General features: G+C 46.5%; 2 protein-coding genes across 2 annotated transcripts in view; one reads left to right on the forward strand and one right to left on the reverse strand.

The window, feature by feature from the left end:
- LOC139246151 (uncharacterized) overlaps window positions 1–22,203 on the forward strand; it is a 32,654-nt gene extending 10,451 nt beyond the window's left edge. Inside the window, exons 4-5 of the mRNA XM_070871391.1 lie at window positions 20,807–20,969; window positions 21,085–22,203. Of these exons, the coding sequence (XP_070727492.1) occupies window positions 20,807–20,969; window positions 21,085–21,428 (507 nt within the window). The 3' untranslated portion in view covers window positions 21,429–22,203. The remainder of the gene's footprint in view (window positions 1–20,806; window positions 20,970–21,084) is intronic.
- On the reverse strand, window positions 6,154–6,564 carry LOC139233837 (histone H3, embryonic-like). The gene has a single exon (XM_070864410.1). It carries the CDS (start codon window positions 6,562–6,564, stop codon window positions 6,154–6,156), a length of 411 nt encoding a protein of 136 aa, XP_070720511.1.
- Window positions 22,204–27,093: the final 4,890 nt, after the last annotated feature.

Below are 27,093 nucleotides of genomic sequence, written 5' to 3' on the forward strand. Positions count from 1 at the left end.
TACAGGATAGCCTTTTGGCACAAAGACGCCTTAATATTTTCATGTTGGTAAGCTGCAAGGTGCTTGTGTAGGTTGCTGGGAGTTGGCCAGAATGTCTTGTATGTTTCACTTTCCAGCCTCAGCCCACAATGTGTCCCTCGTTACCGTGGCAACCCGATCTTTTTGGCGCACATCTTAGGTTCCACCCACAGAGCTTAAGGACAATGTGCGCCGGGCCACAATTATAAGTTAAAACGGGGAAACTTTCAACTAGTTTTTTTGGCGTAGTCGGGTCCCCGAAAAATGGGTGTAACTCTTCAAATACGCAAAAAAACAGCATTAGGGAAAAGAAACACGGTATCTTGCTCACCATTTCACATTTTTTAATCAACAGCAGATTAGAAAACTGCAAATATAACGCCTCTATTTAAAAAAGGAGGCAGACAAGAAGCAGGAAACTATAGACCAGTTAGCCTAACATCTGTAGTTGGGAAAATGTTAGAGTCCATTATTAAAAAAGCAGTAGCAGGACATTTGGATAAGCAAAATTTGGTCAGGCAGAGTCAGCATGGATTTATGAAGGAGAAGTCATGTTTGACAAATTTGCTGGAGTTCTTTGAGGATGTAACGAATAGGGTGGATAAAGGGGAACCAGTGGATGTGGTGCATTTGGACTTCCAGAAGGCATTTGACAAGGTGCCACATAAAAAGGTTACTGCACAAGATAAAAGGTCACGGGGTTGGGGGTAATATATTAGCATGGATAGAGGATTGGCTAACTAACAGAGAACAGAGAGTTGTGATAAATGGTTTATTCTCTGGTTGGCAACCAGTAACTAATGGGGTGCCGCAGGGATCAGTGCTGGGACCCCAACTATTTACAATCTACATTAATGACTTGGAAGAAGGGACTGAGTGTAACGTAGCCAAGTTTGCTGACAATACAAAGATGGGAGGAAAAGCAATGTGTGAGGAGGACATAAAAAATCTGCAAAAGGACATAGACAGACTAAGTGAGTGGGCAAAAATTTGGCAGATGGAGTATAATGTTGGAAAGTGTGAGGTCATGTACTTCGGCAGAAAAAAATCAAAGAGCAAGTTATTATTTAAATGGAGAAAGATTGCAAAGTGCCGCAGTACAGCGGGACCTGGGGGTACTTGTGCATGAAACACAAAAGGATAGTACACAGGTACAGCAAGTGATCAGGAAGGCCAATGGTAACTTGGCCATTATTGCAAAGGGGATGGAGTATAAAAGCAGGGAAGTCTTGCTACAGCTATACAAGGTATTGGTGAGGCCACACCTGGAATACTGCATGCAGTTTTGGTTTCCATATTTACGAAAGGATATACTTGCTTTGGGGGCAGTTCAGAGAAGGTTCACTAGGTTGATTTTGGGGAATGTGGGGTTGACTTATGAGGAAAGGTTGAATAGGTTGGGCCTCTACTCATTGGAAGTCAGGTGATCTTATCGAAACGTATAAGATTATGAGGGGGCTTGGCAAGGTGGATGCAGAGAGGATGTTTCCACTGATGGGGGAGACTAGAATTAGAGGGCATGCCTTAGAATAAGGGGCCGCCCATTTAAAACAGAGATGAGGAGAAATCTCTTCTCTCAGAGGGTTGTAAATCTGTGGAATTCACTGCCTCAGAGAGATGTGGAAGCTGGGACATTGAATACATTTAAGACAGAAATAGACAGTTTCTTAAAAGATAGGGGGATAAGGGGTTATGGGGAGCGGGCGGGGAAATGGAGCTGAGTCCATGATCAGATCAGTCATGATCTTATTGAATGGCGGAGCAGGCTCGAGGGGCCGTATGGCCTACGCCTGTTCCTATTTCTTATGTTCTTATAAGCTTGGGAGCAAAAATATCCTTGACATGAAAGTATCGCTACAAATTTTCTTCCAAAAAAACAAATAGAGGCATAGAGTATAAAAACAAGGACAATATGCTAAATCTTTATAAATCACTATCTAGGCCTCAGCTAGAGTATTGCGTTCAATTCTGGAAAGATGCTAAGGCCTTGGAGCGGGTGCAGAGGAGACTTATGGTACCAGAGATGTGGGACTTAAGTTATGTGGAAAGATTAGAGAAGCTGGAATTGTTCTTCTTGGAGCAGAGAAGGTTAAGAGAAGATTTAATAGCGGCATCCAAAATCACGTTCTTCCAACCCCGTGGTGCGTGCAAATTCGGTGCATGTGTTACAAGAGACATCGTTGGGTGGACGAAATCCAGAAGTGATGACACTGTCACTATTCACTTCACACCCAATAAACCTGTAAACAATCCGCACACAATACCCCATCTATGGGGACGGGGGTAAGGTCATGCACTTGCACTGGGTTAAGGGACTTCGGCTGGGGCAGGGATGCATCCGTGCTGGGTTAAGGGACTTTGGCTGGAACTTGGTGGCTTTTGGGGAGATCTATCTTCTGTGGCTTCTGAAGTCAAAATGGATCAAATTACAAATTGGAAAGTCAGTCAGAATTTGGGCTGGGCGGTTCCAATTACAAGTTTCAGGGTGTGGCTTATCCTCTAAGGGACCAATCAGCAATAGGCCAAGTTATATTGGAGAGCCAGTCACAGACAAGGCAGCCATTTTGGCAGAACAAATAGACGCATCCGTAGGCGGACTGTGGGGTTGCCTATATAATGCGAGCTCCGAGCAAAGTTTCCTTCAATCTGTGCCGGATGGAACGAGACAATGCCTGACGAAAAGAAAACAGTTACCGCCAAGAAAGGCGCCAAGAAAGTAATCAAGAAAACACCACCGAAGGGTAGCAAGAAGCGCAGAAAGTCGAGGAAGGAGAGTTACTCCATCTACATGTACAAAGTGATGAAGCAGGTTCACCCTGACACCGGCATCTCCCCCAAGGCCATGGGCATCATGAACTTGTTTGTGAACGATATTTTCGAGCGCATCGCAGGTGAGGTTTCCTGCTTGGCCCATTACAACAAGCGCACACCATCAGCTCCAGGGAGATCCAGACCGCCGTGCGCCTGCTGCTGCCCGGGGAGCTAGCCTAACGCACCATGTCAGAAGGGATAAAGGCGGTGACCAAATACACCAGCTTCAAGTAAAATTCCACGCGGTCCTGAAAGAACAAACCTCTTTTAAGAGCCACCCACAACCCCTCTAAAAGAGCTGCACAAACACATCACCCTTTAGACTCAAATCACTGTAATTATTTCCTGAACAAGTGTGTTTGAGAAGCTTTGCAGTCCCAGCTGTAGATTTAGTTTTGAATTCTCAGATAAGCAGCTTTGCTATCTGGTTCGACCTTAGCTTCGCTATTGAATTTCCTGCCCAGTAAACTACAAACATGGTCCTTGGATGCTCTTTTCCCTTTACTCTCAGAACCGTTCATTTACAGTGCCTGCCGAATTAAGAGCTTGTTTAGGGGGTGAGACTCAGATTTTAGTCACACATTCTCTCTCAAGCCCTTTTCATGTTTTTAAAAATTCCAGTTGCAGGTCAATCCGTTTTTTAACCTGAGACACCCCGCAGTGTAACAACCTAGAAGGAAGTTCTTACAGAGACCAGAACGGGGGTAATTTGAACACTCTGTCCCTCTTCTCTTTTCACAGAAGGACTCCCAGTTTTGGTCTCACTCCTGCCTGTGCGGAGGATCGATCGATAATATATGAAACCTCACTTTTACAAAGATTTAGCTGCAATGTGTCCTGTTACAGAATCAGTGGGGATTGATTCCCGCCCGTTACAGACAGTTTGAAATAGAAGCTGAATTTAATCCCAATTGTAAGAGCCTCCCATTTGCAAGGGAAATATGCCATAAGACAAAAGGAAATAAAACCTCTTTGTAAACCTTTGGCTAATGGTAAATTTATTAACATAATCTGCTCTTTTAAAAATTATTGGCGGGGTTTTTGAAATTAAAAGTCGTCAGAGGTCTGACTATTGAGGACAATAATTTCCACCTTCGTTCCATTGGTGGGCTAAACAGACTGTGATTGGTAATCAGAAAAGACCAATGAAAATCACCACAGACCGACCAATCACAAGTTCGCTCCCTGCATTCCTCCAGAAGGTATAAGAAAGGCAGATGTGGGAGGAGTTTCTCATTCTTTCTTTGAACGTAAGGATTGTGGAAATGTCTGGAAGAGGAAAAAGTGGTGGTAAAGCTCAGGCCAAGGCCAAGTCTCGTTTCTCCCGGGTCAGACTACAGTTCCATGTAGGCCGTGTTCACAGGCTCCTGCGAAAGGGCAACTACGCTTAGCATATGGGTGCCGGAGCTCCGGTCTACATGACTGCTATGCTCGAATGTCTGACCGCTGAAATCCTGGAGCTGGCCGGCAATGCGGCCCACGACAACAAGAAGACCCGCATCATCACCAGACACCTGCAGCTGGCCATCCGCAATAACGAGGAGCTCAACAAGCTGCTGGGCGAGGCGACCATCGCTCAGGCCGGGTCGTGCCTAATATCCAGGCTCTGCTGCTGCCCAAGAAAACCACCAGTGCGTTCAAGAGCAAGTAAAGCGGACAAGATTTAATCTAATAACCCAGAGGCTCTTTTCAGAGCCACCCACAATATCTATGAAAGGGCTGCTTACTGTTCTATGGATCACAATTATCCCACATCTAATTTAACATAAAATCTCTGCAATTAAGCTGGGAGTTTTCTGATCAGAAATGAGCCTCAGACAATCTCAGTTATAAACATGTCGAATATGTAGAAATCCAGATGGCCAAACACTGCAGTGGATATTCAGATTAGTGACTCAATATAGAGAGGGACAGGCTTTGGAGAAAAACAAAACAGAGAGAATCTGAATGTGAGATGGGCTGTCATTTGAACACGTTGTTAGGAGAGCCGAATATGAACGGATGTTAAGAACCGAGTATAAAGGGAATGAGTGGTTGATGGGCTCACCGTCTCTCATTGGAGCAATAATTCCGTCGGGAGAAGTCATCATAGGCAGTCCTTCAGAATTGAGGATGATTTGCTTCCACTCTAAAAGTGAGTTCTCAGGTGACTGAAGAGTCCAATGCGGGACCGACAGTCTCTTGTCACAGGTGGGGCAGACAATGGTTGAAGGAAATGGTGGTCGGGGAGCCTGGGTTGACGCACGCTCCTTCCGCTGTCTACTCTTGGTTTCTGCTTGTTCTCGGCGGTCGGACTCAAGCTGCTCAGCGCCCTCCTGGATGCTCTTCCTCCACTTTGGGCGATCGTGGGCCAGGAATTCCCAGGAGTCGGTGGAGATGCTGCACTTTATCACGGAGGCTTTGAGGGTGTCCATCTGGGGTTCGCTTGCCATGTCGAAGCTCCGCATAGAGCGCTTGCTTTGGGAGTTTCGTGTCGGGCATGCAGACAATGTGGCCCGCCCAACGGAGCTGATCATGCATGGTCAATGCTTTGATGCTGGGGATGTTGGCCTGAGCGAGGACACTGACCTTAGTGCGTCCAACCTAACAATGGATTTGCAGGATCTTGCGGAAGCAGCGCTGGTGGTACTTCTCCAGCGTTTTGAGGTGACTGTTGTATATCGTCCACATCTCTGAGCCATATAGGAGAGCGGGTATCACTCCTGCCCTGTAGACCATAAGCTTAGTGCTGGATTTGAAGCCTTGGTCTTCAAACACTCTCTTCCTCAGGCACCAAGTGGAGAAGTATATACATCCTGAATACTGATCCATATAGACTTTTACGCTTTTATTCTGCATACAAGATGGAACCAGAATTACAGATCTGGATAATTTAAAATATTCCAAATACTAACTTAAGTTCCCACCTGTCCCCACATTAAAAGAGTTGGTTTTAAAGGCAAAATTCAGTCTTCAGACATCTCGTTCACTCTCTTTCTCTCTCTCTCTCAAATCTATCCCATTATGTGGAGTGGGATCAATTTACTATCAAATCTCTCACTTATAGATTCCGACCCACAAGGGACAGGTGCAGTCAATGGGCATCTCACTAACATTTAAACCTCAATCATACCCGCAGATATTCAATGCCTGCACTTTATAAACCCCCAGTTACTCAGAACTAAGAACTCAGAAATCAACAGTAACACTACAAGACCTGCATGGTGTGTGCACAGTACAGTTTGCCTGGCGCCGGTCGCAGCTCTTTCCTTTGCTGATTTGGTGGCTTTGAAAAGAGCCACTGTTGCACTTGGTGCTAAAGCTTCGACCCCGGGCAGGGGGAGTCTAGGCGTGCTCCCTGCGGATGCAGCGGGTCAGCTGGATGTCTTTGGGCATGATGGTGACTTGCTTGGTATGGATGGCGCACAGATTGGTGTCCTCAAAGAGCTCCACCAGGTAAGCCTCGCTGTCCTCCTGCAGGGCCATGACGGCCGAGGTCTGGAAGCGCAGGTTGGTCTTGAAGTCCTGAGCGATCTCCCGCACCAGGCGCTGGAAAGGCAATTTGCGGATCAGCAGCTCGGTGGATTTCTGGTCGTGGCAGATCTCCCTCAGAGCCACGGTGCTGAGTCTGTAGCAACGAGGCTTCTTCACTCTGCCTGTGGCTGGAGCACTCTTCCAGGCCGCTTTGGTCGCCAGCTGTTTGCGAGGAGCTTTCCCTCTGGTCGATTTGCGCGCTGTCTGCTTGGTCCTGGTCATTTTCTGAACAGATCTCAGCACAATCTGCAACACACAAACTCTGAATGAGGCATTTGCCGCAGGTCTTTATTTTTAAACGGAGTGACTATTTGTCCTAACTCTCGCTTCGGGGGACGCATGCGCAGAAGCAAAGGTTAGGACAAATAATCACCAACTCCTCCCCCCCGCCCCCCCACTCCGGGCAATTTACACTAACCCTTTTCTGTGAATGCGTCCTCCTCATTCATTCCTGTTCATTCGCAAGCCACCAAGCTCTGAGCGGACGCGGGCTCCTTGGGGGCGGTAAGCCCAATATAGCTTGCGGGGCAGAACTTCCACATTTGACGCAGGAACTCCCGCCTCGTGGCTGTTACGGGTGGTACCGAATTTCGTCCTGTTTAACCGTTGTTTGGAGGTTTTGCTTTGTACGGAAAATGATCCAAAAGCAAGTCTTTTGATTTGGCCTCATAAAACTTGCATTTGCCTCTTGTATCTCGCATGACACTTAAGTCGCTGTAAGTTCAGAGAAATATTTTTGGACAGCATATTTGATTGATTTAAAATATTTTAAACAGGATTGCTAGTTGTTTCTATGTAATTGACTCTACTGGAACTTGTAAATCATTGTGTTATAGTTGTTGGAATTTAAAATTGCAATGCCTGCAATCAGTGCCAGCTTTCATATTGGTAACTTTAGTTGCTTTGGGTTCGTCTAATGAATTCTGTCTAGATTATTGCACAGTGCTATTCCTAATTGCTTTACAAAGTCACTGACTAGGTTGAAAATGTCAGTTTATTCCCCCAGATTGAATGTGTCTTCTATGAATGTGCCCTTTGTACATAATAAATATAAACAAGAATGCATCTGATTCAAAAACTAATCCAGTCTCTTGCAGTATTTCTATTATTACAGGTGCTCACATTTAATGTAAATTGCTAACATGCTTTTAACAGAAAGACTTGCATTTATATATCGCCTTTCCCGACCTCATTATATCCCAAAGCGCTTTACAGTCAATGAAGTACTTTTGAAATGTATTCCCTGTTGGAATGTTGTTTATGGGAGCTTGCTGTGTGCAAATTGGCTGCCGTCCTTACATAAGAACATAAGAAATAGGAGCAGGAGTAGGCTAGCTGGCCCCTCGAACCTGCTCCGCCATTCAATAAGATCATGGTTGATCTGATCATGGACTCAGCTCCACTTCCCTGCCTGCTCCCCATTACCCTTTATTCCCCTAACGCTCAAAAATCTGTCTATCTCCACCTTAAATATATTCAATGACTCAGCCTCCACAACTCTCTGGGGCAGAGAATTCCATAGATTTACAACCCTCTGAGAGAAGAAATTCCTCCTCATCTCAGTTTTAAATGGGCGGCCCCTTATTCTGAGACTAGGTCCCCTAGTTTTAGTTTCCCCTATGAGTGGAAATATCCTCTCTGCATCCACCTTGTCGAGCCCCCTCATTATCTTGTATGTTTCGATAAGATCAACTCTCATTCTTCAGAACTCCAATGAATATCGGCCCAACCTACTCTGCCTATCTTTATAAGTCAACCCCCTCATCTCTGGAATCAACCTAGTGAACCTTCTCTGAACAGCGTCCAATGCAAGTATATCTTTCCTTAAGTACGGAGACCAAAACTGTAAGCAGTATTCCAGGTGTGGCCTCATCAATATCCTGTATAGTTGTAGCAGGACTACTCTGCTTTTATACTCTATCCCCCTTGAAATAAGGGCCAACATTCCATTTGCCTTCCTGATTTTGCTGCACCAACATACTCACTTTTTGTGTTTCATGCACAAGGACCCCCAGGTCCCTCTGAACTGCAGCACTTTGCAATTTTTCTCCATTTAAATTATAATTTGCTTTTCTATTATTTCTGCTAAAGTGGATAACCTCACATTTTCCCACATTATACTCCATCTGCCAAATTTTTGCCCACTCACTTAGCCTGTCTATATCCCTTTGCAGATTTTTTGTGTCCTCCTCACAATTTGCTTTCCCACCCATCTTTGTATCATCAGCAAACTTGGCTACATTACACTTGGTCCCTTCATCCAAGTCATTAATATAGATTGTAAATAGTTGAGGTCCCAGCACCGATCCCTGCGGCATCCCACTAGTTACTCTTTGCCAACCAGAAAATTACCCATTTATCTTGACTGTTTTCTGTTAGTTAGCCAATCCTCTATCCATGCTAATATATTACCCCCAACCCCGTGAACTTTTACCTTGTGCAGTAACCTTTTATGTGGCACCTTATCGAATGTCTTCTGGAAATCTAAATTCACCACATCCACTGGTTCCCCCTTATTCGCCCTGCTCGTCACATCCTCAAACAACTTCAGCAAATTTGTCAAACATGATTTCCCTTTCATAAAACCATGCTGACTCCGCTTGATTGAATTATGCTTTTCCAAATGTCCCGCTACTGCTTCCTTAATAATGGACTTCAGCCTTTTCCTAACGACAGATGTTAAGCTAACTGGTCTATAGTTTCCTGCTTTTTGTCTGCCTCCTTTTTTAAATAGGGGCATTACATTTGTGGTTTTCCAATCCGCTAGGACCGCCCTAGAATCCAGGGAATTTTTGGTAGATTACAACCAATGCAGCCACTATCTCTACAGCCATTTCTTTTAAGATCCTAAGATGTAAACCATCAGGTTCAGGGGACTTAACCGGCTTTAGTCCCATTATTTTACCAAGTACTACTTCTTGATAGTGATTGTATTAAGTTCTTCCCTCCCAATAGCCTCTTGATTATCCACTATTGGGATGTTTTTAGTGTCTTCTACCGTGAAGACCGATACAAAATTTTTATTCAATGTCCCTGTTCTCCATTATTAATTCCACAGTCTCATCACCTAGGAGACCAACATTTACTTTAGCCACTCTTTTCCTTTTTATGTACCTGTAGTAACTCTTACTATCTGTTTTTATATTCCGTGCTAGTTTACTTTCATAATCTATCTTCCCTCTCTGTCATTTTTTTAGTCATTCTTTTCTGGCTTTTAAAAGTTTCCCAATCCTCTGGCCTCCTACTAGGCTTGGCCACATTGTATGCCCTTGTTTTCACCTTGATACCATCCCTTATTTCCTTAGTTAGCCATGGATGGTTATCCCTTCTCTTACAGTCTTTCCTTCTGATTTGGATATATTTTTGACGCGAGTTATGAAATATCTCCTTAAATGTCTGCCACTGCTCATCAACCGTCCTATACTTTAATCTATTTTCCTATGTTACAACAGTGACTACACTTCAAAATTACTTCATTGACTGTAAAGCGCCTTGAGACATCCGGTGGACATTGTTGAGTTTCAGGGTCTGTGATAAGGGGTAAGCCATTTAGGACCGAGATGAGGAGAAACTTCTTCACCCAGAGAGTGGTGAACCTGTGGAATTCTCTACCACAGAAAGTAGTTGAGACCAATTCACTAAATATATTCAAAAGGGAGTTAGATGAAGTCCTTATTACTCGGGGGATCAAGGGGTATGGTGAGAAAGCAGGAAGGGGGTAGTGAAGTTGCATGTTCAGCCATGAACTCATTGAATGGCGGTGCAGGCTAGAAGGGCTGAATGGCCTACTCCTGCACCTATTTTCTATGTTTCTATGTTTCTATGTTTGTCGAGTCTGAACAGCATGGCAGAAACCGTAAACTTGCAACGTGGGGATGGTCCTGGGAACTCCCATCAAATCATTCCCTGTTTCACCACAAACAGTATGGCCAACTATGCAATCACATTATTAATTTTTGAGTAATATTGTAATATTTTAGAGGTGGCCATTTCAGGGTTCTACAAAGTGATGAGTGTGTTTCACATTCCCTGTTGGATTCAATCAATGTTAATTTTAATAAGAAATCTTAGACTCACATCAGGCAAACAAATGAATAATTTTCTTCTCTCACATCAGCATGTAGAACTACCACCTTGTATGCCCAGGATCCCAAAAGTAAACATTACAAAAGTAGTGCTGACTATCTGAAGGGATACTTCACTTGACTGGAGTAACTTTTGGTCTGCCTCCTCTAAATATTAACAGTGAACTTGGAGATTTTGCTTACAATACCAGTGTTCCTGCCACTGGTATATATTAAAAATTGGACCCTGAAAATGATTTCTAGGATACCCTATTTACACCCTCTGTTTCTTACCATATATCCATCTTACACATTTTTACCCCTCATCTCTGACTGCTTGGGCTCAATTTTCCCCAAGTCCGTTTTCTGGCATATTGCCAGAGTTATGCCAGGTTTTCTAGGCCAGAAATGTGGCAGAAATATTTTGCCAAAGTTTCCCTGATCTATAATTCGAATTTGGCGCCGCGCAGCGTGTCCAGTCATCTCAGGCTGCTGTCTGCGCGGGAAAAAAGTTACGTTTTTGACGTCGTTCCAATGGACGCGCATGCTCAGTACAGCTCGGATTTCGCAATCAGCCATTTTTAAAGAGCCAGTTGTGTGTGTGTGTGTGAGAAGGAGTGCTGTGAGAGCATTGGAAAATCACAGCTGGAGCAATGCAAGATGCAACGTGGAGCAAGGACCAAGAATTTCTTACTGGAAGAAGTGGAGGCATTAATTACTGTGATTGAGAACAGATGGCAGGAGCTGGATACCAGCAGAGGTCACATAAATGTTCCACGAAAAGAAATGAAGAAACGCTGGAACCAAGTTGCAGAAGATTACTGCGCAGTGGTGAACACCACGAGATCTGGAAGCCAGTGTAAAAGGAAATGGCAGAACCTTGGTCAAGTAGTTAGTGTAAGTAATATTTTCATTTATTCAATGCAATTGTAAATGTGACCAGCTGTATATGTCCCACCCAGCAGAAAGACATCCTCTATAAAAAGTTGCATTTTCATCTTTGCAGAGGAAGGTGGCACATAACAAAAGGGAAAGAACTCGAACAGGAGGAGGCCCGGCAAATCTGCACCCACTGACACCCTTGGAAGAGAGGGTTGCTGCTTTGATGGGTACTGCCTGGAAAAAAGCAATCAGTACTGCATAAGCTGGGCCCACACTCAAGGGAGAGGATAAGTCCTGCAAATTCATCGAAGCCCTTCAAATCAACCTGCTGCCTGGTCTGTGATGTGTGAGCCTACTTCTGTTATCTTTTGCAGAACTGGAGGCCAACCCAGACAATGCAGAAGAAGATTCAGACGAGGATGAGCCTGAAGAGGAGAACATCTTCCAATCCAACCCTCCAGACCAAGAACATGGGGGGAAGGGGGAGGGGTTGGAGCTGGATGAAACTCCCACTGTTGTACTGAATATGGAGGAAGTGCTGCTCATGGAGGTGCCAGCCCCTTCTGTGACTAGTGGTTTGAATATTGGGACATTCCATGGTTTCCCACCTTCCGAGGTTGCAGGTCCCAGTGATGTAGTGCAGCAAGGCACACCCAGGGCCCCACCTTCTCAGGCTGTGGGTTCCAGTGGTGTGGTGCGAGCCACATCCCTGGGGAGGAGGGAAAGGAGAGCTCTCCTGAGATGCAGGATGTAACAGATGTGATTCAGATGATGACATTGAGTGGAAAGAGCACTGACCTTACCCGATCACTCCTGGACACCATCAGTGGGGTGAGTGATGAGGTAGCGGGACTGTCAGGAGAAGTAACAACACTCTCATGAGAAATGGGAATGATATCCGGGACCATCAGTGAGGGAATAGTGGCCATGAGGGAGAGAATGTCAGAGGTAGTGCAAACCAGGTCACTGGCCATGAGGGAGGGAACGTTGCAGGCCACTGAGACACTATCAGGGTGCATGAGGGATGGCATGTTGGAGTTAGCTGCTGCAATAAGGGAACACGCCTAGGCCCCGCGCCCATTGACAGAATTAACTGCCACTCCCACTGCAATCCCCACACCAGCCTCTGAAGAGCCCAAAGCCGGGCCCTCCAACTTGCCGCCTGGGCCCTCCAACTTGCCGCCTGATGCTGAAGCCCCCCCACCCTCAAGACGTGCGCAGTACCTGAGATGTTAGAAGGAATAAGTTTGGTACCAAGCCCAGGACACTGCGCCACCGCCTGCGGGCAGAGGCGGTGGAGAGTCCAAGATCAAGTGCAGCGGCTGGTCTTCGAATAAGGGGGATGAGAGATGGGTGCAGCCTTTCTTTGCTGCTGCTGTTGTTGATATTATTGTTACTGTTGTAACTTCTCAAATTAAAAGTTTTTTGTAAGTCATGTAAATTTACAAGTTTATAAGTGACCTTAAAGTAAAGTTTAATACAAGAATAATTTTATTAAAGTTAAGTTAAGTACATTGTAAACTTTTGAATAAAATATATTTTACATTAAAACTGAAATATGTTCCAATAACACAACACAACATTACGGAACAGCTCCAAACAATAAACATGTCCATGCGGAATAGTTGTCGCTGAGTCCTCAGGCATCAGTAAAGTGTTCACGGATGAGCTGCTGGCGCAAGGCTCGAGCAATAGTTAAAGGAGCATGATGGCCCGCCTTCCTCTGCTGTCGTGCTCCGGCCTCAGGCACTTGCATGCCTTCCTCATCCTCGTCATCCTGCTTCTCCTCCTGCATCTTCCACATCATTATCATCAGCCACTCTCACCGCAGGTGGGAATCCACTACCAAGTGCTGTTGCCTCATGATGGCTAAGTTATGCAGCATGCAGCACACAACAATGAACTGACCGACAGCCTCAGCGGAGTACAGCAAGTAAAGCCTCTGGAATGGTCCGGGCATCGGAAATGCTGTTTCAATATGCCAATGGTCCTCTCAATGATGCTGTGCGTCGCAATGTGTGACATGTTGTACTGACAGTCAGCTTCCATCCGGGTTACGCTTAGGGGCGTCATGAGCCAGATCGCGAGGCCATATCCTTCGTCTCCCAGTAGTCAGCTCTGCCCTTCTGGCTGCTGCTCAAACATGGCAGATATAATGCTGTTGCGTAGGATGAATGCATCATGGGTGCTGCCAGGGTATCTTGCATCAACTGACATGATGCGATGCATGTCATCACACACAAGCTGCACATTAATGAAGTGGAAGCCTTTTCTATTCCTGTACATCTTGGAATCCTGCAAAGGTGCTCGCAAGGCGATGTGGGTACAATCAATGCAGCCCTATATCTTTGGGAAGCCAACAATCCTGGAGAAGCCCACATCCCTGTCATGGATTGCTTGGGCGGTCATGGGGATCTTGATGAATTCATTCCTCTGTGCATACAGTGCAGCCATGACCTGGTGAATGGAGACATGTGTTTCATGCTGAGAGATGGCGCACACATCCCCAGTTACAGCTTGAAAAGATCCGGAGGCATAGAATGAAAGTGCAGCTGTAACCTTCAGTTTAACTGACAAAGCAGTCCTCCTAACGCTTCTCGGCTGCAGGTCTGCTTTCACCAACTCACAGATCTCATGGACAACTTATTTGCGGAATCGCAGCCTTCTGACACAGTCTGCATCACTCAGATGCAGGTACGAACATCTGTCTCAATATACCTGTTAAGTATGGAAGAATTCCACAAGACTGAGTACTGTGAGCTAAAACTGATGTGGCCTTAGTCTCTTTAATACAACTCCAGAGTGCCTAAGCAGAATGGCAGACAACCTTTTATACGCCCTTGCACGAGGTGTGCACGTGACCCTTGGGCCTCCAACAGTTGCGCCCTCTGGTGGCAAGTCTTACACAGTTACAATGTTTACATAAATAACATCACTCCCCCCCCCCAAGTCTTAGATACAAATTATTTACAAGTTGAGACAATCCGGGGCCATACGATCCCTGGTTGATCGTCTGAGTTCAAACTCTGGCTTGGGTGAGTTGGTCGGACCATTGCTGCACTGCGGCGCGGCTGGTCTGAAAGGTCTGTTGGGAATGGTGGGTTTACCCTCTTGATTGACAGCGAGATTGATTGCTGGTTGGGTATGTGTTGGTGGATCGATGATGGTGATGTCCTCTTCAGGTTGTTCCTGGCTGTCGGTGAACAGCAGTTTGGTCTGATCCAAATGCTTTCTGCACGTTTGTCCATTCAGTAGTTTGACTATAAACACTCTATTCCCCTCCTTGGCCAAGACAGTGCCAGCGACCCATTTAGGACCATGACCGTAATTAAGGACAAACATAGGGTCGTTAACATCGATGTCACGCGATACAGCCGTGCGATCGTGGTACATGTTTTGCCGGTGACGCTGGGTTTCCACATGATCATTTAGATCTGGGTGGACTAGGGAGAGCCTGGTTTTGAATGCTCTCTTCATTAACAATTCTGCAGGGGGAACCCCAGTGACCGACTGGGGTCGCGTCCAGGAGCTGAGCAGAACCCGAGATAAGCAGGTCTGCAAGGAGCCTTCCGTCACACGTTTCAAGTTTTGCTTGATAGTTTAGACTGCCCGTTCCGCTTGACCGTTGGATACGGGCTTAAACCGGGCAGACCTGACATGCTTGATGCATTGCGGGTCATAAACTCATTGAATTCCGAGCTGGTGAAACACGGTCCATTGTCACTGACAAGGACGTTGGGCAAGTCATGGATGGTGAACGTAGCTCGGAGGCTTTCAATGGTGGCAGTGGATGTGCTGGATGACATGATTACACATTCAATCCATTTAGAGTAAGCGTCCACAACAACTAAAAACATCTTTCCGAGAAAGGGGCCAGCAAAATCTATGTGGATCCTGGACCACGGTTTGGAGGGCCATGACCACAGACTCAATGGAGCCTCCATTGGTGCATTGCTCAATTGTGAGCACATGTTGCACTGGTGTACGCATGACTCTAAGCCCGAGTTAATGCCGGGCCACCAAACATGAGACCTGGCTATAGCCTTCATCATGACTATGCCTGGGTGGGTATTGTGTAGGTCATGTATAAACGTTTCCCTACCTTTTATTGGCAAAACCATGCGATTACCCCATAAGAGACAATCCGACTGGATGGACATTTCATCTTTGCGTTGGTGAAATGGCTTAATTTTATCTTGCATTTTCCCGGAAACATCTGACCAGTTCCCATTGAGGATGCTACTTTTTACAAGTGATAGCACAGGATCCTGGCTGGTCCAGCTCCTGATCTGGCGAGCCATGACGATGATCCTTCGCTCTCAAAAGCATCCATGACCAGAAGCAAGTCTGCGGGCTGCGCCATTTCCACCCCGGTAGTGGGCAATGGTAGTTCTCCATGCGGATAACATAGTCATAGGCGGATAATGTTAGTGCCCATCTTTGGATGTGGGACGAAGCATTGGCGTTTATACCTTTGCTCTCTGAAAACAGCGAAATGAGTGGTTTGTGGTCGGTTTCAAGTTCAAACCGAAGTCCAAATAGGTATTGGTGCATTTTCTTAACTCCATATACACATGCTAATGCCTCTTTCTCGACCATACTATAGGCTCTTTCAGCCTTAGACAGACTTCAAGACGCGCGTGCAACCGGTTGGAGGTTGCCCAATAAATTGGTTTGCTGTAACACACAGCCGACCCCGTACGAAGATGCATCACAAGCTAGTACTAAGCGTTTACAGGGTCATACAGTACAAGTAACTTATTAGAACAAAGTAGGTTTCTGGCCTTCTCAAAGCTGTCTCTTGAGATTTACCCCAAACCCAGTCGTCACCCTTGCGTAGCAATAAATGCAACGGTTCCAGCAAAGTGCTTAACCCGGGTAGAAAGTTACCAAAATAGTTGAGGAGTCCCAGGAACGAATGCGGCTCCATCACATTCTGTGGTCGAGGTGCATTCTTGATAGCCTCTGTCTCTTTGAGTCCGTGGGTCTGATGCCGTCTGCCGCAATCTTTCTCCCCAAAAATTCGATCTCTGGCGCCAGGAAATCACACTTGGAGCATTTCAGCCTGAGTCTCACTCTTTCTAGTCGACTTAGAACCTCTTCCAGGTTGTGCAGGTGTTTGGTGGTGTCATGACCGGTGATCAGGATGTTGTCTTGAAACACAACGGTGCGCGGAACCGATTTCAGCAAACACTCCATGCTCCTCTAGAAGATGGCAGCAGCCAAGCGAATCCCAAAAGGGCACCTGTGGTATATACATAGAAACATCAAAAATAGGTGCAGGAGTAGGCCATTCGGCCCTTCGAGCCTGCAGCACAATTCAATATGATCATGGCTTGTACCATGGCTTGTAAACAGTCCTTTGTGCGTGTTGATGCATGTCAATCTTTTCGAAGATTCAGCCAGCTCCTGTGTCATGTAGGCGGAGGTTAGGTCCAACTTGGTGAATGACTTCTCCCCCGCTAATGTTGCGAACAGGTCATCTGCCTTGGGTAGCGGGTACTGGTCTTGTAATGAGACTCGGTTGATCGTTACCTTGTAGTCTCCGCAGATTCTGACCGTGCCATCGCTTTTCAACACTGGAACAATCGGACTGGCCCACTCTTTGAACTCGACTGGCGATATGATTCTCGTTGAAGTCTGTCCAGTTCGATCTCGACTTTCTCCCTCATCATATATGGAACCGCTCGAGCCTTATGATGAACGGGCCTTGCATCAGGGACTAGATGGATCTGCACCTTGGCTCCTGTGAAGTTGCCGATGCCTGGTTCAAATAGCGACGGAAACTTACTCAGCACTTGGGTGCATGAGGCATCATCCATTGAAGATAATGCTTTGATGTCGTCCCAGTTCTATCGAATCTTTCCCAGCCAGCTTCTGCCGAATAGCATTGGGCCATTGCCTGGTACAATCCACAGTGATAAATCATGCACAGCTCCATCGTACGATACCTTAACTGCCGCACTGCCAATGACTGGTATGAGCTCTTTGGTGTAGGTGCGTAGCTTTGTCTGAATCGGGCTCAGTTTGGGCCTTTGTGCCTTGTTGCCTCACAGTTTCTCAAAAGCCTTCTGGCTCATAATTGACTGACTCGCCCCCGTGTCCAACTCCATTGATACCGGAATACCGTTCAATTTGACTTTCAGCATGATAGGAGGGCTCTTGGTGGTGACCACTTCTTCCTCTTGAGGTTGAGTTGCCTCTCTTGTTTTTCTGCGTGATCCGCGCCGGATAGTTCATCCTCTGCTGACTCTGCCACATGGTGAGTCGCAGCACTCTTGCACATTCGCTGGCGATGCCCCATTGTTTCGCAGCCTTTGCATCTGTAGTGCTTGAATCGACATTGATGGACTCAATGATTACCCCCGCAGTGCCAACATGGTACTAATAGATTTGCATTCACGCCCGATGGCGGACTCTGAGACATCCTAGGTCTTGCAGCTGCAGACGTGTTGGCCCTGGCATTTGCAGTTCTGCCTGCTAGTGACGTTATTTTATGCACAGTACTTGCCAGTGAGCTTCGATGTTGGGAAGATATCTGTCTGGTATTATCACTCATGGATATGAATGCCTGGGCTATCATGATGGCCTTGCTCAGGTCAGTAGCTTGCAAAGAATGACCTTGTGGCCGATACCAAGCACAAAAAAGTCCCACAGCATTTCCCCCCAAAATCCAGCAAATTTGCAAGTTTCCGCACGGCGTCTCAAGTCGGCGACATAACTCACCACGTCCTGGCCCTCGGAGTGGTGGCGTGTGTAGAAGCGATACCTGGCCATTGAGGCGCTCTCCTTCGGCTTGAGGTGGTTCCAAACCAGCATACACAACTTTGTATATGTTTTCTCCGCTGGTTTCTCCGGTGCTAGTAGATTCTTGATGAGGCCATATATTGTGGACCCACACACGGTGAGGAGAATCGCCCTGCGCTTGATCACTTTATCATCCCCATCCAGCTCATTGGCCATGAAGTACTGTCGAGACGCTCAACGAAGACTTCCCAATCAACACCCTCGACAAATCTTTCTAAAATACCAATGGCAGCCATGACCGTGTGAAAGTTCGTAATCTGTTTCTCGTCGCCAATTGTTAAGTATGGAAGAGCTCCACAAGACTGAGTACTGTGAGCTAAAACTGATGTGACCTTAGACTCTTTAATACAACTCCAGAGTGCCTAAGCAGCATGGCAGACAATCTTTTATACTCCCTTGCATGAGATGTGCAGGTGACCCTTGGGCCTCCAACAGTTGCGGCCTCTGGTGGCAAGTCTTTACACAGTTACAATGTTTACATACATAACAATACCCGAGGTGGGTAAGGCCTCCTGCCCTGCGGGCTCTGATGTTCTTGATGCGCTGACGTCGAATCAATTGTCTCCTACGTAGCACCATGATGCAGAAGGCTCGCACAAGGTATGGCATTTTCAGTATTGCCCCCATACTTAAAGTTAAACTTTCAAAGAAGCTCAAAATGGCTGGAAAGTAGGCAGCACAGGTTTGCAGTTCTCTCTCTCCCCAAGGTCTGTATGGATGGACCACACCCAAAGGTCTTGTGACCTCTCCTCTTTTCCCCGCCGCCCCCCCCCCCCTTGAGTCCTGTGACCTCTCTCCTGCCCCAGGCTACAAGCCGTAAAATCGGCTATCTCCCTCCCCAGGCTACAAGCCGAAAGATCGGCTATCTCTCTCCCTCCCCGGGCTACAAGCCGTAAGATCAGCTTTCTCTCTCTCCACTTCTCTCACCGCCCCCCTCCCCCAGCTTGTTTTGTAACCGAACCCCGAGCCGCTGTGTCCGGATGCGAGGCCGATTCTGCCGGCCAAACCTACAACCCTCCAGGCTTTCTTCAAGATGTTCGCTGGTGGCGTGTGAGTGAGTAAAAAAATGAGAAAACTTGTGAAATCCAACAAATTTACACTTCTACGTTGACAGGTAAAAAAAAATTGAACTTTATTATTGATCTTGATAGTGTTCTTGACTCCCTCCAAAATCTTCGATTTAAAAACAATGGCGTCTTCCAGCGCGGATTTGTGAATGTGCGATGTTTTGTTAACTCACCAGAAGTTTTTTGTGAGTAGCCAGATACGCCAACGTAATAGAAAACAATGTTGGCCAAACTGCGAACAATTGAAAAAAAAACTCGTGCAGACATGACGTAAAAAAAAACTGGCCTAGAAAAATTGTATCTAAGTCAGTTATGCCGGCGCAGATCACAGGGGGAAGGTTTGAAAAAAATAAATATGCCAAAAATTTGACTCAATACGCCAAAAAAAGCAGCCTACTGACAAAAAGTGGCGCTAATCACTGGCGAAAATTGAGCCCCTTATTTCAGCCTTTAATCATCAATGTGGAACCTTGACAAATGCTTTCTGAAATACAAGTGAATGTCAGAAATAGAGAGATGATTGATATATTAAATAATTATTCTGCTTCAATATTTACCAGGGAGATAGAACAAATGGACATGACATTGGATGATGAGATTAGTAATGAGATAAGTACTTTTAAAATAAAAAGAGGGGGTCCATTAAATAAACTAATCAAACTCAGAGAAGATAAAACCCCTAGTCCGGATGGATTGCATCCCCACATTTTGAGGAGCCTAGATAGAGTGGATAGGAAGAGGGGTCAATAACCAGGGGACATAGGGCTCAATTTTCCACATGGGTGATTTTTAGCGCAATTGAAGAGATACATCCGATTTTTTTGTGGCCCGACTGTGCTAGAAAAAAAATGCCGCGTTCCACCAGTACTAACTTTGAATTTGGCGCAGTGCACATTGGCCTTAAGTTCTGTGGGTGGAGCTTAAGGCCTGCGCCAAAAACTGATGTTGCTTGGGTAACGAGGGATGTTCTGAAGGGCTGAGGCTGGGAATGGAAACTGACGAAGGGCTGAGGCTGGGCTGGAAATGGAAAAAGACGCCGCTGCTATCCCGGGCCAAAAGGACCCTCGCCGGTGCACTCCTATCCCGGGTCGAATGGCCTCCCACCCCCAGGTGCGAGTGCTGCTCCTATTCCGGGCCGAAAGGTCCCCCACCCCAGGTGCCGGTGCCGCTGCTATCCCGGGCTGGAAGGCCTCCCACCCCAGGTGCCGCTGCTGCTGCTATCCCAGGCCGAAAGGCACCCACCAAAAAAAAATTCCCGTTTTGCGCATGTTGGGTGTGTTGTGCTATGCACTTCCAGAGTTGCTTATGAGTATAAAAATCGGAGCTGCTGCAATATGGATCATGGGACAAAGACCAGGAATTTTCAAGCAGATGAAACTGAGGCCCCAGTTTCCATCATTGAGAGCAGATGGCACGAGCTTCAGAACAAAGGTCCAGTTAAAGTAAAGCCCAGAGAAATGAACAAACTTGGGACAAAGTTGCCGATGATTTCTCTGCAATGGTGACCACCCTGACGACCAGCAGGCATTTCAAAAAGATGTGGCAGGACCTAGGCCAAATAGTTTCTGGAAGTAATATTTTAATTTATGCACTGGAATTACAGCAGATCCCTTCTCTTAAAAAGTTCTATTTTCATCTTTGCAGAGGAAGGTGGCGCACATAAACAGTGAGCGAACAAAAACTGGCGGAGGTTCGGCAAACGTGCACCCACTGACACCGCTGGAAGCGAGGATCGCTGGTATGATTGGTGCTGGCTCTAGAAGGTCAACAACCGGTGCACAAGCTGGGCCCAGCCTACAGAGAGAGGGTAAGTCCTCATTCATCACAGTCCTTCAAATGAGCATGCGCTGTGTGAGCCTACTCATGTCATCCTGCCCCCTCCTCTGCTGCTAACCGATTGTCTGCTCTGTTATATTTTGCAGAAGTTGCGTCCATCTCTGAGGAATCACAAACCACTGCCACAGAAGAACAATCATTCGCAGAGGAGCCTGACCAGGATGAAGTCTTTCATGCAGAACTTCCACAGGAAGATCAGGACGAGGATGAGCAGGAGGATCAGGGGAAGCGGGAAGGCCCCAATGTTGAGACTGACACTGCAGCTGAAGGAGGTGGTGCCGCACTTGGATGTGCCAACCCCTTTCCAGACTGCTACGAGCGAGGGGACATTTCATGCTGTCCCACAGTCCGAGGTTGCGGGTCCCAGTGGGTTGCAGCGAGCCACACCCAGGGTGAGGAGGGGAAGGAGAGCTCGAAAGCGCTCTCCTGAAATGCAGGATCCAACAGACGTGGTTCAGCTCATGGCAATGAGTGGGGAGGGCATTGAGCTTACCCAATCACTCCTGGACACCATGGGTGGGGTGGGTCATGAGATAGCGGGATTGTCGTCAGAAGTAACGACACTCTCGGGAGAAATGGGAACACTATCGCAACACATTAGGGAAGGAATGTCGGAGGCAGCTGATACGCTGTCGGGGCAGATTAGGGAGGGACTGTCGGAGGTAGGTGATACACTGCTGGGGCAGCTTGGGGAGGGAATATCAGAGTTAGCTGCTGCAATAAGGGAACACGCCACGCTCTCATTGGCCCGTGGTGAATGACGGATTCAACTGGTGACACTCGCACTCCAATTCCCAGACTAACCTCAGGTGGTGTGCTGGTGCATCCACAGTCCGAGGAAGAGGCTGAGGAGTCCTGAGCCGGGCCTGCCACAATGCCGTCTCTTAGGGCCAACACCCACCAACAACAACATCGCTGTCCACGAGATGCTTGAAAAAAGCAACTTGGTTCCAGCAGGAGAAGGCCTGCGTCACCGGCCAAGGGTAGAGGCAGCAAGGGCAAGTGCGGATTCGTGCGGTCTTAGAATAAGGGGGAAGAGAGATGGCTGTAGCTAAAGTTTGTTTGCTGCTGTTGTTGTTGTTACGGTTGTTATGTTATTATTATTTAACTGATCTTAATTTAAAAGTTTAAAGTTTTTAAGTCATGTAACTTGAAAAGCAAGTGATCTTAATGTAAAAGTTTAAAGTTTGTAACAAAATATTTTTATCAAGGTTAAGTACAAGTGTACAAATGTTTAATAAACCGTAATTCTTTTTTCAATTAAACCACAATCATGAATATTATTCTTTAAATTAGCAGTCAACCAACATTTGGTGACATTATTCTTTAAATTAACACAACAGTCAACCAACATGGTAAATGATCAAACGTGCCACTCAGCCTTCATGCAGCAAAGCGTTCAAGGATTAGCTGCTGATGCAAGGCTCTTACAATAGCTATAGGTACACGAGAGACCCCTCCTCCGCCGTCGTCTTGCTGGTTGAGGTGGTGGCATGGCTTCCTCCTGCTGCTGCTGCTCCTCCTCCTTGTCAGCCTGCTCGTTGTCTTCCTCATCCCCTGTCGCCTGAGGTTGCTCTTCAATTTCCAGTGCTTGTTGCCTCATGATCACTAAGTTGTGCAGCATGCAGCACACGACAGGGAACTGACTGACCATCTCAAGGGCATATTGCAGGTAGCCTCCAGAATGGTCCAGGCATCGGAAACGCTGCTTTATTATTCCAGTTGTCCTCTCAATGATGCTGCGTGTGGTTATGTGGGACATGTTGTACCGACGCTCGGCTTCTGTACGAGGATGGCGGGACTGACATATCAAGAAAGACTGGATCAACTGGGCTTGTATTCACTGGAGTTCAGAAGAATGAGAGGGGATCTCATAGAAACGTTTAAAATTCTGACGGGTTTAGACAGGTTAGATGCAGGAAGAATGTTCCCAATGTTGGGGAAGTCCAGAACCAGGGGTCACAGCTAAGGATAAGGGGTAAGCTATTTAGGACCGAGATAAGGAAAAACTTCTTCACCCAGGGAGTGGTGAACCTGTGGAATTCTCTACCACAGGAAGTTGTTGAAGCCAGTTCACTAAATATATTCAAAAAGGAGTTAGATGTAGTCCTTACTACTAGGGGGATCAAGGGGTATGGCGAGAAAGCAGGAATGGGGTACTGAAGTTGCATGTTCAGCCATGAACTCATTGAATGGTGGTGCAGGCTCGAAGGGCCGAATTGCCTACTCCTGCACCTATTTTCCATGTTTCTATTGCGTATGGTGGACATGAGCCAGGTGGCGAGCCCGTAACCCTTGTCCCCCCAGCAACCGGCTCTGCCCTTCTGGCTGCTGCTGAAAAATGGCAGATATAGCGCTCTCGTGTAAGACGAACGCATCATGGGTGCTCCCTGGACATCTGGCATCAACTGCCATGATACAATGCATGTCGTCGCAGACCAGTTGCACATTTAGTGAGTGGAACCCTTTCCTGTTCCTGTGAACCTCTGAATCATTCAAAGGTGCTCGCAAGGCGATGTGGGTACAGTCCATCACACCCTGCACCTTGGGGAAGCCAGCAATCCTCAAGAAACCCACAGCCCTGTCACATATTGCCTGAGTAGTTATAGAAACTTGATGTGGTTGTCCCTGGGGGCATACAGAGCAGTCATGACTAGACAAATGCAGCTATGTGTCGCATGCCGCAAGGTGCAGCATACGTCCCCAGTTGAAGCCTGGAATGAACCGGAGGCATAGAAGGCATATGCTGCAGTCACCTTGACCTCTATGGGTAGTGCAGTCCTCCCGCTTCTAGGCTGCACGTCTGCCCTGATCAGTTGGCAGATCTCGGTGATCACCTCCTTCCGAAAGCGCAACCTGCAAATGCAGTCTGCCTCACTCAGGTGCAGGTATGAACGCTTCTCACTGATTCGGGTAAGGCCTCCTCGCCATCATTCTTCGAGCTCTCTGGTTCCTGAGATATTGTTGTCTTATTAATCTTCTCCTTTGCATAGCCATGCTGCAAAACACTCTTACTACACGAGGCATTGCTCGGATTACCCCCGTTGTTTCTTCTTAGTTGTAAATGAAATGAAACTACTTACACAAAGCACTCACACCTTTTCCCTCTCCCTGCAAAAGGTTGACGCCATAATCCACGGACCACACCCTGGTCTCTCCATGTGCATCACTAGGCTCGGTTTCTATGGTGACGCGACGTTCAAGGCAGAGATTTGGGGCACACACAGCACAAAATATACGGGATAACATGAAGACTGGGGGCAATATTCACTATTTGTTGGTAGCTCTGCAACAAACTCCCTCTCTGATGGTCACCGGGCTCGAGGCACGGAGCGCAGGCCAGCAGAATCGCTGGCCAAAAGGCCCTCCCCCCCCCCCCCCGCCCCCCACCCCGGCGCCACCTTCATCCCGGGCTGAAAGGACCCCCCTGCTCCCGGTGCCGCTGTCATTCCAGGTCGAATGGCCTGCCCCACCCTGGTGCCAATGTCATCTCGGGCTGAATGCCCCCTGCCCCTCGCTGGTGCTGTGTCTTCAGCTCAGCTAAAACAGTGGCGTTTTCTCTCCGCCGATTTTCCCTTCTCTGCGCCGATTTCCTTAAGCGTAGGGAAGATTTTTCAAAAAGATGCCGTGCGCCGTTTTAGAAAAAAATCATACTTGGCCAGAAGTGGCGCACCCGGCAGGTTCCGCCCCTAGTGATGTCAAAAAATTGAGAACTAAAAAAATTAGACGTACCTACTTTAGAAAGGCGCAGAAACTTTGGCGAAACTTGCAGATTTTAATCTGCTCAAAAAAAATGCATCGTACGCCAAAAAAAATGACGCAGAATGGTGGCAAAAATTCAGCCTATTGATTTAAATTAGTTTGTAGAAGGATTAGAGGGGAGATGAGGAAAACAAATTTCACCCAGAGGTTGGTAGGGACCTAGAACTCACTGCCAGAAAGGGTAGTAGAGGCAGCAACCCTCATCACATTTAAAAAGTATTTCGATATGCACTTGAAGAGTCGTTGCCTACAAGGCTACGGATCGACTGCTTGAAGATGGGCCTAGGTTGGGTAGCTCTTTTTCGACCAACACAGACTACGGATCGAATGGCCTCCTTCTGTGTCATAGTTTTCTATGATTCCGTATTTGCAGAAACGAGCCACCAGGTGGTGCAATATTATCATTTTAGATTAACTTAAAATGCGACACAAAATTTTAGATCTACCATTTTTTTCTCAGTAACCAAAATTTCTAATGTCCAAAATAAGGGTTTAAACAAAATAAAAATTTGGAAAATTGCCTATTTCATAATAACATGGTTAAATTTATCCATTGAATTGTCTCGTATCCTTTAATTTCTTCACTGCAGTTTTAAAGGTGTCAGCCTTGGCTCAATGGTAGAACTCTTACCTCTGAGTACAGTTTTGGTCTCCGTATTTAAGAATGGATATACTTGCATTGGAGGCTGTTCAGAGAAGGTTCACTAGGTTGATTCCGAAGATGAGGGGGTTGACTTATGAGGATAGGTTGAATAGATTAGGCCTATACACGTTGGAGTTCAGAAGAATGAGAGGTGATCTTATTGAAACTTATAAGATAATAAGGGGCTTGACAAGGTGGATGCAGAGAGGATATTTCCACTCATAGGGGAAACTAAAACTAGGGGATATAGTCTTAGAATAAGGGGCCGCCCATTTAAAACTGAGATGAGGAGAAATTTCTTCTCTCAGAGGGTTGTAAATCTGTGGATTTCTCTGCCCCAGAGAGCTGTGGAGGCTGGGTCATTGAATATATTTAAGGTGGAGATAGACAGATTTTTGAGCGATAAGGGAGTAAAGGGTTATGGGGAGTGGGTAGGGAAGTGGAGCTGAGTCCATGATCAGATCAGACATGATCTTATTGAATGGCGGAGCAGGCTCGAGGGGCCAAATGGCCTACTCCTGCTCCTATTTCTAATGTTCTTATGTTCTAACAGACGGGTAAGAGAGTGACCATATTCTCTGATTTTGATGAGCTAATTGGCAGCTCGTTTTACATCATTCACGATTTTTATTTCCATTGTCGATTCGCTATCGACCGTTTTACACTATCGCACAGTCAAAATTCCACCCCGCCCCCAATGTGCAACACCACATGATATTGGCTAGTATATTTACGTGTTACAATTAAACTCTTACAAAAAATCTTAGCCTTACTTCCTTGGTGGGACCAATCCCTAGAAAATAAGTCCTTATATCAAAATGTCACTGTTGTTGCTCACAGGATTATACCTCACACCTTCTCAACATATTTACCAGACCATCCAATTCAGTGCTGATTTCCAATTTAAGCTAAATTACTCTCATTACATTCCCTTCTCTCCTCACAGTAGATCTTACCAAACTTGCACATCCCCAACCTCTCTTTTTTTCTCAAAGTTCCTTGAATGTGTAATCACATCCCTGCACACCTTTCTTAAAACTGCCTATTTGAATCCCTCCAATGATTTCAATCTTTAGCTCAACTTCTCTGGCCCCTCACCTTTGAATGCATACCATGTTAACAGATATGATGTGATTGAGATTACAGAGACGTGGCTCCAGGATGATCAGGGCTGGGAACTCGACATCCAAGGGTATTCAACATTCAGGAAGGATAGAATAAAAGGAAAAGGAGGTGGAGTAGCATTGCTGGTTAAAGAGGAGATTAATGCAATAGTTAGGAAGGACATTAGCTTGGATGATGTGGAATCTATATGGGTAGAGCTGCAGAACACCAAAGGGCAAAAAACGTGAGTGGGAGTTGTGTACAGACCTCCAAACAGTAGTAGTGATGTTGGGGAGGGCATCAAACAGGAAATTAGAGGTGCATGCAATAAAGGTGCAGCAGTTATCATGGGTGACTTTAATATGCATATAGATTGGGCTAACGAAACTGGAAGCAATACGGTGGAGGAGGATTTCCTGGCGTGCATAAGGGATGGTTTTCTAGACCAATATGTCGAGGAACCAACTAGGGGGGAGGCCATCTTAGACTGGGTGTTGTGTAATGAGAGGATCAATTAGCAATCTCGTTGTGCGAGGCCCCTTGGGGAAGACTGACCATAATATGGTGGAATTCTACATTAGGATAG

Source organism: Pristiophorus japonicus, chromosome 2 (genome assembly GCF_044704955.1).
Source record: "Pristiophorus japonicus isolate sPriJap1 chromosome 2, sPriJap1.hap1, whole genome shotgun sequence".
Taxonomy (NCBI): domain Eukaryota; kingdom Metazoa; phylum Chordata; class Chondrichthyes; family Pristiophoridae; genus Pristiophorus; species Pristiophorus japonicus.

What these genes read in the sequence shown, in the direction of transcription:
- LOC139233837 (XM_070864410.1), bottom strand. Translation starts at nt 6,564, where the DNA reads ATGACCAGGACCAAGCAGACAGCGCGCAAATCGACCAGAGGGAAAGCT.